Source organism: Aphis gossypii, chromosome 1, assembly GCF_020184175.1.
Source record: "Aphis gossypii isolate Hap1 chromosome 1, ASM2018417v2, whole genome shotgun sequence".
Classification (NCBI taxonomy): Eukaryota; Metazoa; Arthropoda; class Insecta; order Hemiptera; family Aphididae; genus Aphis; species Aphis gossypii.
Window position 1 is genome coordinate 46,762,230 of NC_065530.1, and position 18,339 is coordinate 46,780,568.

The 18,339-nt window shown below is 25.6% G+C and overlaps 2 protein-coding genes across 3 annotated transcripts; one reads left to right on the forward strand and one right to left on the reverse strand.

The window, feature by feature from the left end:
• Positions 1-1,169: 1,169 nt before the first annotated feature.
• On the reverse strand, positions 1,170-13,442 carry LOC126551294 (X-linked retinitis pigmentosa GTPase regulator-like). Of its 2 annotated transcripts, none has more exons than XM_050204254.1 (13): positions 13,232-13,442; positions 11,694-11,819; positions 8,446-8,538; positions 8,328-8,390; positions 6,382-6,543; positions 5,498-5,659; positions 4,796-4,933; positions 4,461-4,613; positions 3,552-3,673; positions 3,240-3,464; positions 3,084-3,153; positions 1,950-2,083; positions 1,170-1,867 (listed from the first exon to the last, which is right to left on the reverse strand). In XM_050204254.1, exons 1-13 carry the CDS (start codon positions 13,314-13,316, stop codon positions 1,844-1,846), a joined length of 1,557 nt encoding a protein of 518 aa, XP_050060211.1. In that variant the 5' UTR covers positions 13,317-13,442; the 3' UTR covers positions 1,170-1,843. The 2 variants fall into 2 exon arrangements, with proteins under 2 accessions (XP_050060211.1, XP_050060208.1); XM_050204251.1 differs by having other exon boundaries at positions 1,950-2,086; positions 13,232-13,438.
• Positions 13,443-14,869: 1,427 nt separating this feature from the next.
• Positions 14,870-17,582, forward strand: LOC114129053 (dynein light chain Tctex-type 5-like). Its single transcript, XM_050204276.1, has 3 exons — positions 14,870-15,174; positions 16,134-16,336; positions 17,332-17,582. The coding sequence occupies exons 1-3, from the start codon at positions 15,055-15,057 to the stop codon at positions 17,495-17,497; spliced, it is 489 nt and encodes a 162-aa protein (XP_050060233.1). The 5' UTR covers positions 14,870-15,054; the 3' UTR covers positions 17,498-17,582.
• The last annotated feature ends 757 nt before the right edge of the window (positions 17,583-18,339 follow it).

The window sequence follows — 18,339 nt, forward strand, 5'->3', positions numbered from 1 at the left end:
TTCTATAATAATATATTATGTAAATAATATTATTAAGTACCATATCACAATAAACTATCTAATAATTCTAATAATAATTATGTTAGTATGTTACACATACAACACACAGATGTGTGACAACGTTGCATAAAAATTGTGTACCAAATTGTTTTATAAAAAAGGTTGAAAAGGCTTTGTCGATAAGTAGCGTACGGAATCGTATTCTACTTAAAATTATAATTTATAAGCGGAAAAATCGTTATTTTTTGTAAATATCCTAGTTTGGTAGAAATAGTACCTAAAGTATAAAAATAAAATAATATGTTGTATGATAATATATTTTAATTTGCTGTAAGAAAAATTATTTTAGGATTTTTGCATTGACATAATACAGTGTCTTAACTTGGCGGACGGCTAAAAAAAAGGAATGGATATCTAACGATAAAAAGTTATTAGTCAGCGTTGTTGTCGTGATCTACACACGCCGATAACGAAACATCCCAATCTATAAATAATATAAAAATATAATAATAATTGGTTGTCGTTGTAGTCGGCCCGACTCAGGCGATAACGCAATTACACAATATGCTAATATACATAGATTTAATTATAATAATATATTATAAAATAAGTAAAATTACTACAAACGTTTAGTTATTTTCTAAAAATCCATAGGCACCAGGCTCCCTATTCTATTGACTATTTCGGTTTTATTTAGCAGTGAATAAGGTATAAAGTATAAACAAAAGTAGTAAGATGTAGATGTATAGTATATACCCATATATGAGGAACGTCGTATTAAATTTTCAAGTATTTTTATTGGGCCAAAAATATTTTGAGACAGTTTTAAGTCAGTATGAAATGAAAATGAACTTGTGATAAACAACAATCGGAGCCGTTTTTAAATTTACCTGTTCGTAAAACCTTTTTGATGGGAGTCGTTTGGAAATTCATCTTCTAGTAAAACGGGAGCCGTTTAGGAAAATGGGAGCCAAATGGACTACGGCCGTAATATGTACACGGAATATCATAATTCATAATAATATAAATAGTAATTGGCGCCGAACATAAAATTATTATTATTCCCATCACGGCGATAAGCGTTTGCGGATGTCGTTTTTTTCGGACGCGGCAATATTATAATTTTATTACTTGCATAATGGCACGAATTATAACAAAATTTGACAATGAAATGATATTTAAAAAACATTTCAATTGTTTATTATGTGACACGTTTTATTTATTATACAATGTACATTAGTATATTTTAGACAGTCGAGATGTTATTTATCATTAAATTTATTGATTAGTATTTCAGATAGTACATGCAGGGACTGCTATATAATATGCTGTAATACCTGATACCTACCTACTGTAAATTCAAACGAAGGTGTGTCATTGCAGTATGATATCTGTATTTACTTTGTAAACAACACGTACATCCGTATGGCCGTATATATTGCAAATTAACATTTGAGAAGAATATTTTTAAAACGGATATTATAATATCTTTGATATAAATATCTACAATTGAAAATTAAGCTAAAAACTGTAAAAACTATTTAGAACAATGTTGAAAAAAAAAATCAATCAACAGCCTTCACTCAAAACAATAATGTTTAAAGTATGTCTAAATGAATGAATATAATATAGTAATACAAATACTATGTAAATCTTAATTTAACAATGAGATTAAATGTAATACATATTAATAACATTATACATAGTCAGTATTAAAATTGTAAATACATAAAACTAAAAATTATCCAAGTAATATAATTTATATTATAAATATATAATATGTATATGATAATAATATATTGTAATAACTATATTAACAACTAATAAGTATGTATCTTTTTTTTTAAATGACTATACACAAGCGAGACTGAAATGAAAAACAATAATAGTGTTGTCAATAATTAAAATATAATATGAATTTCACGTGTTTTAAAAGTCATTAAACTTACCCGTACTCTCTCATTTCTAGGGTATTTTGATTTATTTACAATTTTTTTTTCGTTTTTCTCATTAGTTACCAACATGTTTGTATTTTTTACTTCCTTTTCTGTCGATTTATCATCTATATTTGTGGTTTTTATTCCTGCTAAAAAACACGAATATTATAACGTTTGATTAATGTACACTGTAAGCATTATAATACCTACATTAATGTAATAAATATAATGCATTAATGCCATATTTAACTATATCTACTATAATATTTATTTATTATTTTTGTTATAAATTATAACAAGTCAAATCCAGAAAATATAAAAAATTGATAAGATACAATATTAAAAATATTAAATGCAATATCACGGTACTTTTTTCGGTAGGGGAGGAAAAAAAAAATTTAGCCACCTTCCAGATATTCCAACAGTAAAAATCTTTAAATCTCCTATAATAATTAATAAGCGTATTTAATAGACATTAAATGTCTCATGTTATAAATTGTATAACATACAAGCATTATTATTTACTGATTATTGTGTTAAGTACATTTATTTTACATTAATATTATCCTTTTATATAATATGTTGTATCGTAAATGTCATCGCACTGTCTGGGTAAACAAAAATTACCCAATAATATTATTTCATAATTTGTCCCTCACATTATTTTTTTTTTAAAAAGTTATTGTATTTTTTTAATCAACTTATTTTTTCTTTTGTACTTAGTATTATTTAACGATATGGATACCTAAAATTTGTTTCTATAAGTTAGGTCTTAACACTGTACCTATATCATAAATTTTATTTTAAGATTTGTGTGTAAAAACAAAAAATTAGGTTATGTAAGTAATTTAATCAATTTTGGTGAATAAATTATTTACCCTTCTTTATTTTTTACTCAGTTATACCACTGCCCACTAGTCACTACCAATAACCTAACCTACCACCAACTTACGTATATCTATTATTTTATTTTTTATTATATCATTATTTCAAATTTCCAAAATAATATTTTTAAAAATTTCTCTTAACAAAAATCATTATTAAAGGTCATTTAAGTAACTCAATATTGCAAAATATAATTTTAGAGACAAAATAAACAATAAAATGTATAGGTATATAATTTATAAATTTAGATAGTGTAGATACTTGGTATAATATCATTGAACGATTTTTTATCCACTTTAATTTGTTGATCGATCATATTTGTGTTGATTTCCTGATAATTTTAATACATAAAAAAAAAACAATATTATACATAATTACCGGGAATAAAAAATAATCGTATATAACATTAGTCATTACTTTTACGCTTTCTTTGACTACGTTTAATGCTTCAGAATCGTTATCATTAGCTAAAGTAATCGATGTAAATGGTTCAATATTTTCTTTTCGCTCTTCGATTATCTTTTTCACAACCTTTAATGGAGGCAAGGTGTCAGACGATTTTATTTGTTGTAAACTATTATTGGAGAGATCGTTTTCGAAAGGCTCGGCGTGAATTAAAGTATGATTTCCTCCACAACTGACCTATAAAAAATTAAAAACACTACAATCTAATCTAGGATATTTCAAATATCTGCTGATGCATATATTAACTTATAATGAATAATTTACCATCTGTACTTTTAAACTTTTGTCTACGAACGCCAATACTAGCGTTGGAGTTGTTATTTGATTGTCATCTATGCAGAGCTTTCCATATTTTCCATCACCACACATAAATAGTTTACCGCTTGCTGAGACGATAATTAAATAAATATTTGATTACATTAGTTATAGTTACTAGATATAATTTACATAAGGTAATTACGTGGGAAATACAAAAAAATATTTTAAAAACTATTAAAATTGTATTGTATAAACTTTCGCATGCAGTGGTTTAATAATGTAAAACGAATTATATTGAGACAATTAATCAACAGACAACTTTTTTTAAAGTTTTTTTCATTATTATTGGATAATTTGTTAATTATACAGAAAAAATAGTAGGTATACACTTAAACAGCTAGTATTGATTATAGTTATGTAATATAATATTCGTTAAGTCTTAAATATTCAAAATCGTATAGGTCAAAGTTATAATGCTTAGTACTTAATAATAGAATTATTAGAATAATTAGAGTGTTTTGCAGGAATTTGAAGATTTATTATTTTTTAGTATTAATTATAGTAAGTTCAAAATACAGATGTTTTTACTTCTTATGACCAGACACTAAAAAAAAAAATATAAACGAATATTAATATTGTTAAACGCTAATCCGCTGATTCTGATTTTACCTATAACTTTAACGTATTTTGTCAATTTCGTTTTTAATTTATAAAATCAGTTACCTAATTACTTTGTCTTATATATTTATGTTCTAATAAGTAATATTTTTTGAATTAAAACAAATTAACTGAAATCGTTGATGGAGAGTATATTTAAAACAAAAAAAAAGAATAGAAAATCGTTTTTAAATTAGAGCACAACCTATACAGTATACAGGTACACAGGAGTAATGTGTAAATAGTAACTATTATTACCGGTAATAAAAGCACTGTGGCTCTGGCCGCATACAATCTGAACGATCGGTTCATTTGTAATGGGACAAGGGTACAGATGACCTTGTGATGTAACACTTCGCAGACCTATTTGTCCACAATCATTGTTACCGCAAACGAAGACTTTTCCCGCATCTATAAGGTCAGTTTGACATTGAAATTTATACATTTTTTTATATTATATTATCTACTAAAATTATAGGCGTATGTGTGAATAATTTATATGTTATTACGTATGACTGAGAGTTCATATAGATCGACAGCACCTTTTAGTAGTGAACGATTTTTGTTCTGTTTTTAGTGATGATTTTATTTACCATTCAATGCAATCGTGTGGTTAGCCCCGCAAGCGACTTTAACGATCTTCTCGGTTGTATCGACTCGACTAAGTGACCACAAGCCATGGCCAAGTTTTCCATACTCTCGATCGCCGCACGTATACAAGTCTCCGTTTTCTGTAAGCCACCATCGTTATAATATTAAATAGTAAATATTAATAAATATAGGTACTTATATTAATTTATATTCAACTTGCCAACTTACGGTGGTGTCACTAAGGGATTCTCGGATTTGCTATAAAATAAATAGTACCCCGTATTTATAATTCACATACCTAACTGGTCAATTCTCTTTGACTCCCATAACAATTAAGTATTACAATAATATTCTATAGCGCCTGCTCCTACGAGATTTCGTTACCAACAAGTCTAAAACTGTATCCCACAGAATATTTGATGACCCACTCACTAATCTAAACTATATAGATGCTTATAAATAATAATAATAAAAAATAATATTTGTTTCAGATTCGATATTTATACATAAAAAACTTCGGAAAAGTTTTTCCTTACGAATCATATTAAACAATTTAAAAAATATACAGGCTTTCACTAACAAATATAATATAACGAAAGCACATAAACTATTATTATTCTAATTGATAGTCTTATTATATAATATGCAATAGAAGTAGGTATGCATAAAAAAATCTTGTTACTTGCCAAGTATGAATTACTTACTCGTGACAAATGCTGTGTGAATGTGTCCGCAAGATACATACACGACAGGTAGAGTAATCGGCACGATGGTCGGCACACTGACGTTGACCGAATCAGCGTCCAATGAATTCAATCCTAGTTGTCTGTCTCTGTTCGAGCCCCAGATGTAAACATCGCCGTTTTCTGACGGAAACAAAAATTCGATTTTCCATTAGTCAAAATTCCATACGAATACACTAAAAAAGGTCTATCGTTCTCTTGTTAAGTCTAATTCAATAATTTTGATCATTGATATGAGTTCAAAATTTGAATAATTCTCTGGTTGAAAATCATAGACGTGTGCAGACTTTAAAAGTAGATAGTGCCCATATATTGTTACTAGTTTCCTATATTAAAACGATTAGACTTTTTTAAACTTAATGCGCTTTTATAGCAAACATACTACTGCTTTTGTAGTAAAATCAAAAAATAATACCTAATTTATATTTTGACTCTTTTTATAAAAAAAATAAATATGTAAGTACAGACTAATTTTTTTCGAAAGCATTTTCGTTATATAATCGATTTGTTAAGGTATTGATTTCTATTTTATGTCGCACGAATCTTTTAGAATAAAAGCTTTATATACATTATACATATATTTTCAAACTGATATTTAATTTCTTCTATATATTTACATTATTATGTTCTAGCACTTACCATAATATACCATATGTATTCATATTTTTATTTTAGTTGTTCTAGGTTATTATTTTATTGTATGTAAAACTACAAAAGGCTTAACCCATAAAATTAAAAAAAAATATATAAAAATATCACGATTCTACCTTATGTTCACCTATGTTGTGATCTTTATATTTAATGTTACTTTTATTATCAATAATTTTATGCAAAATAATTAAAACCTATAAGAACCGCCGTATGATAGGATCCGGCTGATAATTGAATGATATTCTTATCGTTGAAACGTGTAACTTCAATAGGCACGTCGCTGTAAGTCACCTCTGATGCCGATAGTCCGAGTTGGCCGTCGCTGTTATCGCCAAATCCATAAACAATGTTATTTTCTGACAAAAAAGAAAATAATTATTCTTAGAACACCAATAAAAGACTATCATTATAATATATAACACATATAATTATTATCAACAGCACTTTTTTAATACCAAAAGGCTAAAATGTGACAATGATAAATTGTTGCTTAAGAAAATTATTTCTGATAGTTCGTATAATTTGTCATTGCTTATTACATTTCACTGATTGTTTTGTGTAGAACATAAAATTATACTGTACCTACTATAGTGTTAATAATTTATGTATTAGTTGATGCATATATTATTAAAAAATGAGATAAATAATACTTAATTTTAAAACGTTTTTAACTAATTTCAGTTTAATTCAAAGTATTAGTTTTTCTTCTTCTCCACCTTCTTTTACCTTTTTTTTAGTTAATGAATATTGTTTTAAAACTATATTTAATTTAAAAAAATATCTAAAAAATCTAAGTCAATATTTTTTATTGACATTTCAACTTAGGAGCTCAATGAATTTTTCTAATTTTACAACGTTATTTATTTTTAGATTTCTTATAATAGAATATTTTGTAGCTTCATAGATACTATACTACAGCTGTACAGTGTACATTCTAATATAAAATAAGGTTACATAACTTGTAGTATCTTGGTATATAATAAATGTATTACCTATAATATAAAATAATCAAACAATGCAAAAGTACAAACAAAGGTGAAATACTTTAATTACAATTTAATCAATATAAAATCCATAACCTTAGTACATAATTCACTATAGAGCATATTATATCTTAATAATACACGTATTAGTATTAAGCCGTCAGAAAATTAGATGAAATGTGTTTGGACTTTGAATATAATAATATAACGACTACGGCCAAATTGGTTCATGACTGTAGGTCATCTGCAGTACGTGCAAATAACAAAAAGCTTTATCCGGTGGGTATTATTTATACGAAGTGACTAATATTTCTAAACATATATCTACAGCGAACAGCGGTCACCCATCCGAGGTCTTGACGTCGTGTATATTTTGGCATTACTAACTTTTAGTTAAACAAGTTTTTTACGTTTATCTGTTTTAATATAAATATATAATAATATGGATTTGAGAATCGTTGGTAAACCAAGCAATACGTTTTATACGCTAAATAGTAGGTACTTACTTAATAAATATAAAAGAATATTAGTAATGAACAAGATAAATATTATATAATCACTTAAGAACTGGAAAAATCGTCATAAATAATATGATATAATCGACAAAAAAATGTATATATTCAAAAAATGATTTAGAACAGAACTCTGTTAAGACTATACTTTCTGAAATTTGTTCGAATCCGCACGTTCGCAGATTGTCTGCGTAAAGAATATTTTAGAGTTTTTTATTTTTGGAAAATGTGCATGAAAAAAAAATTGTATTGCTATCAAGCCAACACATTTTTATATAAAAATAACCTCTTAGAGATAAATTTAAATAATATAATGTATTTTATGTATTCTTAATAATAAATTTAAATCTCATAGTTAAATTTTACAATTGTACACACAAAACAAATAATAAAATTAAACAAGATAATTTAAATAGTTTCAATTAAAGCTTAATGTATTGTTATATATAAGGTTTCAATTAGAATTCATACATTTTTATATTAAGTTTATAAATGTATATCTTAACTTTACTTATTGCCATCGATACATTCTTCAACATTTTTAAATATTTTTAATTAATAATTTTTTATGTTCATTGCGCGATTATAGTTAACTAGTTAAAGCTACATAATAATTACTGAATAATTAAAATGTATACAAATCACCTGTTGAAACAATTGTGTGTGACCGTCCACAGACGATATGCTTCACCTTATCTGGTTTTAAACCTATAAAAATATTCTCGATTACATTAATTTTCCTGTCGAAGGGTCCAGACCATACTTTTAACGCAATTAGGCTTGTAAACATTTTCCGTATGTCCTAGGCCAAGTTGTCCGAAACTATTTTTTCCAAAACAAAACACTCTTCCGTTTTCTAAAAAAACAAGTTTTCAATCATATATTATATTTCAACAACAAAATACTATTTGAATTTATTCTATCAATTACAATATGTGTGCGTGTATATTTTTTTTACGTAGTTATATATATTTTTAATAGTTATTAATTTATCCCTATCACGCGATAATATTTATCTTGTAGAATATAAAAAATGAATAATCAAATTTATCGATTAAAAATTCATGTTTTTAAAACGTGGCAACTTATAAAATTAGATTTCTTTTATTAAAACTTTAAAACCTTAAGTATTTTTAAAGTTGATATATGATTTCTAGTTTTATAAGACTATTATAATATTAAACTTTAATAATAATATAATATAATATATATATATTACTTCCTGTAAAGTATTTTAAAATTGTTTTATATTTTATCAAAAGAAGTTTGTCTATTCATATTATATTGTATTGTGTATATTATAATAAACTTCTGTTTACCTTCTGTTTTATTAATTATATGCCTTAGACCTTGGAGTCAATATCAACAGTAAAAATGATACGTATAAAAAATAAAATTAAGAATAAGTGTGGATAACAGAAACTATTGAGACGCAAACTCTAGGTTGATTAGAACCAGGTTATTGTCCATAACTACAAAAAATAAGCCGTAAGCTGGCTATTTGAAACTATTGGTGGAATTGGTAACAACTAACAATGTTTACATGTTAGCCATGGTCCACTATAGAGAACATTGAGGAAAATTATATTCCTCCGAAAATACACGGAGATGAGATCAGTGCCAAATTAAAATGAAGAATTTGAGAGACGAAAAATGGTGTATTGAAAAGGTTTTATAGGTACAATACAAACCAAATATTTCATATAATAAGCATATTTTCGGTTAATTTTCAAATTTGTACACAAATACTACATAATATGATCAATATATTATATAGCTATTGGTATAATCATTGGTCATTTTGTCTATAAAATATGAATAATAATAATAAATTAAAAAAAATAAATAATTTTAATAATTATAATTGGTGCAACGGTTCGATCCAAAATATATTATTCCAGGATGTTTTTATGAATGTTTTACTGGGAATTGTCTGAGATAATATATTATCTAGCCGTTGACTCAATTTTAAATTTTCGTATCGTTCAGAATACTTATTGGCTGATGGGAGGTTAGAGCACCCTCGAACTATGCCGCCGATCAAGTTATCACCGAGTAAGTGCCGCGTTCGTAATTATATTAATAATATTATAATTAAAGTTATTACTATTATTTTTATTATTATTTGTATATAATTATATACTAATTGTTTATTATAATACATTGCAATTATTAATTATAGCTGACAGATTATATAATTTTAATAATTTATAACGCTCGTTTGTGTTTGAAATCGTAGTTAATAAAATAAGTGACCAAGACAGAGCGGAGGTACTCGTGTTACCATAAATAATAATTATCTAATGGATAGCTTATCAAAACCAATATAATATTATTATAATATTTTGTCGGTGCGTGAATTTCAAATGTTTAAAAAATATGTCTGGCTAAAATAATATTTATAATATTTTATTTCGAGTAATTTTACACAATTATTCTTCATACCTACATATTTGACTAAGTATATTATCTATAAAGTATTTTATTCACAGGAAATTTAATTCAAAACGACACACACTATCGCAAAGCTTTGTGTAGCAGTTAAGGTCAACACACCCTGGTTATAATTCATGAAGATTTAATGGTGCAACGTGAATACGATAATAATAACATTCACAAGTACACTACGACATGGAATAAATATTAATAATTCAGATATTGGTCAAGAGAGCCATACATTTAATACAATATACACAAAATGTACAAAAACCGCATATTTAAAAATAAAAGTGCGCAAGTCAAATCCTGCTAAAATTCGAAAACTATGTATAATCATAGGCGTGCACAGACCTTGACCGCAGGGAGGCCATTAAAAACGTCCGAACCAAAGATTCTTGTATGATGATAACTGGTTAATTAATAACTTTATCACATTCATTTTATATTTATACTATTAGATTAAAACTGGCTTCACTTTTTTCATGTAAAATGTAAAAATATTCGCTACTTATCAATATTCATATAGATATCTATGCATTTATTAAAGAAAAAGCCACATGCCGCATAGGGAGGGGGGGGGGGTTGAAAAAAGCAAAAATAAATCGGTTTACCTATTTGAATTAGAGTGACGTAAAACTAATTTATGTAAAAAAATTAGATTTCTATCTCATGTATATAAAAAAGAAGCACATGCTTTAAAATCCAATCTCTAATGATGATCCATTTCAGTTTGTGCAGTATCTAATTATTTAAAAAAAATATAAACTTTTTTTAAATTATTTATTTTTACCTACTATTTTTAATGACAACAAACATTTTTAATTTCATATTCCAAGTGAAAAAACTTCTATAAATAGACCCTGCTGATAGTCGTTTCGAAAAAACAAATTTGAAAAAATATATATAATTATATATTCCGGAGAAAAATATTTTTTGTAGTAATTGAATACGAACTGGGATGGCCAGTTACTACTTTGTATATTGTAACTTATAACTTTTTAATGATTATAACAACTATCAGACTATCTAGTATCTTATACTTAGATAGTTTCTTCTTTAGTGTCTTAAAGTTTAGTAGACCAAAGTAGTGGACCGACATTTACCAGGCTATACTTATTTGACTTTACTGAACTTATCTAAGCTTTAAATACTGATAAAATTAACTGATGATTATAACATAACTACTAGTTTTAAATTTGATGTTTTTGTATCAAAATACTTCGAAAAGGTTTTTCTTAGAAGTATTAAATTAAAAATGTGTTATCTCATTAAAATAAGTTACAAAAAAAAAAAAAAAAAAATGAAACAGATAAAAAGTGTAAAAATAGTGTTATTTTTAAATGACATAAAATTATGTAAAGAATAACTATTATAAAATAGTTTTAATCTTTTTTAAATAACAACTGTAGACACTTAAATGGATCACCTTATATACACGCAAATTGAACGCTGACGGACAAAATGATGTGTGGTGTAAAGTTTATTTCGTATAGGTACTAAATTTTTATGAAAACGAAAATTTTCACGGCGTCGCGGATATAAAGTTCGTAACCCGAAATGACGAAATCTTACTACAGACGATTCCGGAATGTTCTTCCCCGCAACTTATTTCGATCACTGGATCGTTTCTGATGAAAAAGTGACTCGGAATATTGTCTGCAAAACTACTTTTGCCATACGTGAAAACAGCTCCGGTTTCTGAAATACGATTTAAATTTCACATTATAATTTTGTCATAAAATATATTATTTAGTTTTTCTACCGTGGTTTAACATTAGGTACATAAAAAACCACGATGGCATCTACACGTAAACGTACCCCTAAAGCCGTGTGTAACATATAATTTTAACGCTTTCAGAGCTACGTATTATTATTATAATGTTTCCCGGTATTAGGAACTGACAACATAAAACATAATCATTACGAAACATTACGATTTTATAATGTTTATATAATAATTGTGCTCTGTTGACATAGTTGATTCGAAAAAAACAAACGATATGTATTATATTGTAAGAAATAAGTTTGGAGTTTTTGAAGTACAGTCTTATTTTATAATTCTATTAAAAATTATAATCAGTTTACTCATCATTTTTCATATTTTATTTATTTTATATAAACATTAGACACTATACGTAATAATAATACGTATTCTACTACTTTCTGTTCAAAGTTTTATACATTTTTATTTTATGTAGGTACCTATTAAACAAATAATATTGTGCTTAATAGAAATATTGATTTTTAATAAATAAAGGTACGTTCAAAGTTTAATTTATTTTACACAATTATTATTATTTTGGTAGGCATATACTTAATATTGATTTAATCACCTGTAATTTAAGGGGAAAACGAAGACAATTCTCGCTAACTAAAAACAATGTACTATACTTCTATTATCGAACTTAAATCATACTTAATTTAAAACCAAACAACCAACAAATTTATAGACAAAGTTATAATTTTTCAATTTTTTCTTCAACACATGAAAAATTTGTATATTATTTACAGACATATAAAAATTTATTCTTATAAAAACATCAAAATGAAATAGGAATTTACCTTTTTATTATGAATTTATACTAATATATTTATTATACTAAACCAACAATGAACGAATAATTCTTACAAAACATTATTGTTTTTATTTATCTATAAAAGCATAGATTTATGGGTGTCATTTTATTATTATATGATTTAATTCGCAATATCGAGTCATCTAGATTGTTATGGAAGATGTTTTTTTTTAAATATAATATAAAAACTGGTCAGTAGATGTATAGTTTATTAATGTAATTTAATTTTAAGGAGATAATGTGTGACAAATTGAAAAATTGGTGAAATGGTTATATTCTGACACTTTTACACTCGAAATTAATAATAAATGTAAAATGATTGCCGAAAAATATTTACTATATAGTATATTGATTTATTGAATATTTATTATTATTAATAATAATATATTCCATCGTTGCAATGTAACTCGCGGATCTTAACTAACTTTTATGAAACAGGTTCATAATAGTTTTATTGCGACGAATTTGAATCATATAGAATGTTGATAATATAATATTATATATATACATATGCAGATCAGCTGCCTTTCTTACCAGGTATCACGTCTTCTTCGGACATGTCGACGACCCGCGATTTTCCACACTGATATTTTCCGGAACAAAATCCTTGCGCTAACATGAACAGTGCGTGGTGATTTATAGGCAACCAGAAAACGTACCGCACATTGTGTTTACGGTAGTTACACACGTGGTTGCCAAGCGAATATGACTACCTACGCCTGAACATCATAACAACTAAAATACTTACCAATTACCATACAGCCCATACCACCCTTCGGGCAACAGTTATTCGACAGAAATGCGCATTGATGATGTACATTTATAATTCCTACCTATATAACAATATATTGGCGTTTAAGTGTGTATATTTTATGAAATAAAATATAATATAATGATATGTATATTATATATATAATAGGGTAGTCCTTATGTAAAATTCTCTAATTTCTCAACTCAATATTTGGCCGATATTGCAGTAAAATATAAATGTATTTATAAAGTAAATATGTTAATGCGATAACGATGTACAAATAAATAATAATCATGGACGTATCTGCGTACTACCAGTTAGTATCAATCTCAAAACACTTATTTGATTGACTGAATAGCTGATACATATTATTGTTTCAGATGTTTTAGTGGTCCCCAACCTAATTTTAATACCATCAATTAATAACATGGCATCCCGTTTGATTTATTCTATATGTAAAACTTTTAATATTATTATGCTACATGTTATGTAAAAGCAAAAAAGGGCATATTAAAATAATAATTTTGGTTAGTCAGTTCAGTTGAATCAACGTCAAGTTATAATTTAACAGTTAACAATAACAATAAATTCAACTCTACAAATTTGAAGTAAAATCGGAGAGGAATAAAACGGTTAATTTTTTTCAATCATCACTTGGAGCTTATAAAGTTATTATTAGTTATTTATTAAATTATAATATCATTTATGCTAAAATAACATTCTATTATTATTCATTCTAATGCACATTGACTATAGTAATGTTTAGAAAAATAAGCAACTATATGTTTGAATTAAATTTAAATATTAAACCGAAGATTAATAGTTATTTGTCTATTTTTATTTAAAATACTGTATACAGCGTGATTAAATAACAATAATAATATTAATGAATTAGTTTTGACTATAGTTATAGGTAAATATACTGTTTAAACGTGATTAAAATTATAAAATTTATTGTATTTAAAATTAAATCGGAAAAATCTAAGTTATTAAATTAATGTAACTGTAAGTATTGATAGTTATTATTTATTGATTTAATTAAAAAGTTAACTAACTTATTAAATTAAAAAAAGTTTAAAATAAATAACTTTTTGACTAGTTAATATCAATCATTGCATATAAATAAATAAAAAAATAATTAATTTTTACTAAATATATAAATATTGTAATAAAAAAATTGTAGATATAATTAAAATCTTAGACTCCAACTTTGTCAGCTGACGAATGATAAATATTCCCTAAGAGTACGCGTTTTGTATAATTAAGAACCACTGTACTATAAGTGCCAGAGTCTTGACTTACCAAGGTCTTATGCAATTCGGCAAGTTAAGTTGTTATCAGCTATAATAGTAATGCAAATAATAATAATTAAACCAAATTCATTGTCGTTTTTCAACAACTCGTTTGAATTTACTGGCTTAACAACTTAAAACACCTTTTAAATAAATACTTTGGAAATTTTATAAACAGTAAAGTAAACATGAACAATTCGTCCTAAAAATAAATAAGCTTCTACTTAATTAATACTGTGTTAATTGTTAATAAATAAAAAACGTATATAATAAAATACATTTGACTATTAGAAAGTTTATTTAAGTTAATAATAATGTCGTCTAGAGAAGATATAAATGAACAAATACAGGAAATGCAGGAAGAAGGAAGTATTTTATCTTTCTATCCGGCAGAGATCAATGTGGAAGATAACGATGATCCTAATGTTTCAGAAGTAAGAAATTGAATTAAATAATACCGTAACTCTATACAGTTATACTATAAATTTAATTTTTAAGTCTTTATTTTGTTATTAACCATCATATGATGTTTATCATTAGGTATATTAAATAATCTTCAAAGGTACATGGCATTGAACCAATCTAGCAGTTAAGTTGATATTACATAGGTAAAAAATATTTAATATGTTGTTGTTTACGAATATTTTTCATATCTTATCCTTTTTTACTTTTTATTTCTAAAAAAAATTTGTTTGAATTCGTACAAGTTTGTTTTATTTCACTTTTTTTAACCAATTTTTATTTGTAAAATGTTAATGTAATGAAATTTTCAAATAGGCACTTTCGGTCACCGAAATTTCGTTTACTCTTCAGTAAGGCTAAATTGTTTAAATTCATTAAGGGTAAATGTGTAAAAAGAAAAAACATGCACTAGGTTAAATTAAATTATAATATTATTATTTAATGTTTTGGAGGAATGTTACTCACTTTGTGTAATTTAATTTTAAATTAAACCACAAATATAAATTACAATGTAGAACTAAATTTTACTTCTAGAATTCTTTGTACATAGATTTATTCTAAGAAATCACCTGAATGAATTCCAAATTTCTTTTTACGAGTATAATATTCTGAATGTGTTTGTAAAAGGTAAATCGTTTTAGTGCGTCGCAACATAAACAATTAAAAAACGATATGGTAATTCAGTTTTCAACTTCAATATTTAAGTTTTAATAATTTAAAATTTCAATATTTTCTGAATTTATCTTTGTTCGAGCAGTTTGTATTAATTATTATACTTTTTAAAATAAGCAATTGCTATTTTTTTTTTTACTTTTTAATGATTAATACAAAATTATTAGTTGCTTTTGTGTTTACCAATATGATATATAATAAGCAAACATTATAATGGTGTTGATGATTGAAAAATTAATTTAATAAATTATAAATACAGGAAAATGTTATCAAGTATGAGAACACGTATAGAATGGAATCGAAAAAACCATTTGACGAACGTTTAGCTAAGGTTGTATTAAAAACTGAAATTGAAAATCATTTCAACGACGAAACGAAGTATGACCCTAACAAAGCAATACAAACCTGTTCTGATATTTCATTAAATGTAAAAAATAAAATTCGAGAAATGGAATTTGATAGGTAAAATTATTTGATATTTTAATTAATAAGTGTACCTCATCGTAAAAATATTAATTATTAGAATAGATAATTTAGTTAATTTAAATATAGTACATCATACATGTAAATAATGATTTTTAATTTTTTAAGTAATTGTAGTTTTTATTTAATTAAGATAAATGAAGCATCTGATAAAAATACATTAGGTTTTCTACTTTCTAATATTAAACTAGACACTTTTTTTTACTTATTATAAATAATGTATTTGAGTTATTTTTAAAGGTTAAAATATCAAAATACTATTAAAATGATGCATCTAAATATTATAAACGAATACGAATTTTCGCAAGTAGACAAATGGAAAAACTATGGTAGGTACCTATACCAGAAATGTTTATTTTGTTGTTTAGACAACAACAAGATTTAAACAAATAGTGTTAAATTTTCTTGTCAAATATTAATTAAAATCTAATCTTACCAATAAATGTTGTAAATCATGATGTATTATGATCAATAACCATAATATATGATAAGCCCAAGTCTATACCTAATACAATAATGTAGTTCAATTCGTAACTATAATTTGCTATATGTGGTATATAACAACATGAACAACAAAATATTTCTCATTACGAGTTGTGCACAAATTATTTTTTAAGAACTTTCACACTCGTAAAAAACATTTTTTTATCATTTATAATTTTTTTCAAAAATAAAATTTATTTTTGAAGTATCAGTTTCAATTCTCATCCAACAGTTAGGTTAAACAATTTTCAACATTTAAATATAAATTTGAATAGCTAGGGAATTTTTGTACTAGAGTTACGCTAACCCTAGTATCCAATAACATAAAACCGTTAGTGTGACCTATATAAATTTATTTTTATGTTTTAAAATTATGACGTACTACTTAATATTTTGCTAAACATTTTTCGAATCGACATCTTGGGGTGCCAGGAAATGCACCTTCGAAAAACTGATTCTATTTATCCGTCTATTATTTTATTTTATTTCAGATATAAAATTGTTTGCATTGTTGGAATTGTAGAAAAGAGAAGCCAAGGAGTTATATCAAAAGTAAAATTTTTACGCGATATAACAAAAGATAAATATGTTAAAACCAAGTTTGAAAATAATAATTTAGTTGCTACAATTGTTGTGGGTGCATTATATTTTGAATAAAATCTACAAAATATCGTTTTTTATTTTGCCAGAAAACGTATAATGAATAAGACTTAAACTTAAAATAAATATTGATCTTAAAACATTGGTTTTTTTTTTTTTTTCAATAACATAGGAAGATATTAGGGGGGACTTGGGAGGCTTAAGCCCCCTCAAAACGTAATCAAGCCACAACAGACGGCAGTTGAAGCGTCTAAAAATATGTGTTTACATGGATAAGACAGACATGTTAAGCTCCTCCCCAAGAATGTGACCAATTATGATTAATTCTCATTGAGTCAATAAGTATTAAAAGTATGTAAATGGGCGTATTAGAAGACCACAGCTTTTGCAATGAGCACACTACTCGTTTGACGTTTATTTTATATACAAATGTGATATATTAATGGTCATGTATTAAGTTCTCGAGAAATACTGAAATTTTGTGTTACATGACAAAATAAATGACTTTAAGAGAACAAATCACATTTTAAATTAAAAAATGTTCCTACTAAAAAGTATTATGAACGTACAAATAATACTATTTTTAGATATAATATACAATACGTATAATGGAATTAAAAATATAGTCTATATAGATTGTAATAAAAATAATTATCTCCATACTAAAAAATGTCATATATTTTAAGATTCAACTGGTGTGATACTTAAGGTATAGATAATACTACACCACTATTTTTTAAATTGCGAAAATTCACCAAGAACATATAAGTACCTATAGCTATTTGAATTAGATAATTTATAGGTACTATAATCACATTCAATGTTGTTTTAGTGCCGTTATTTGTTAAGTATATTATCAAAGAAAGAATATTATTGAATATTAAGCAGAGATACTCATA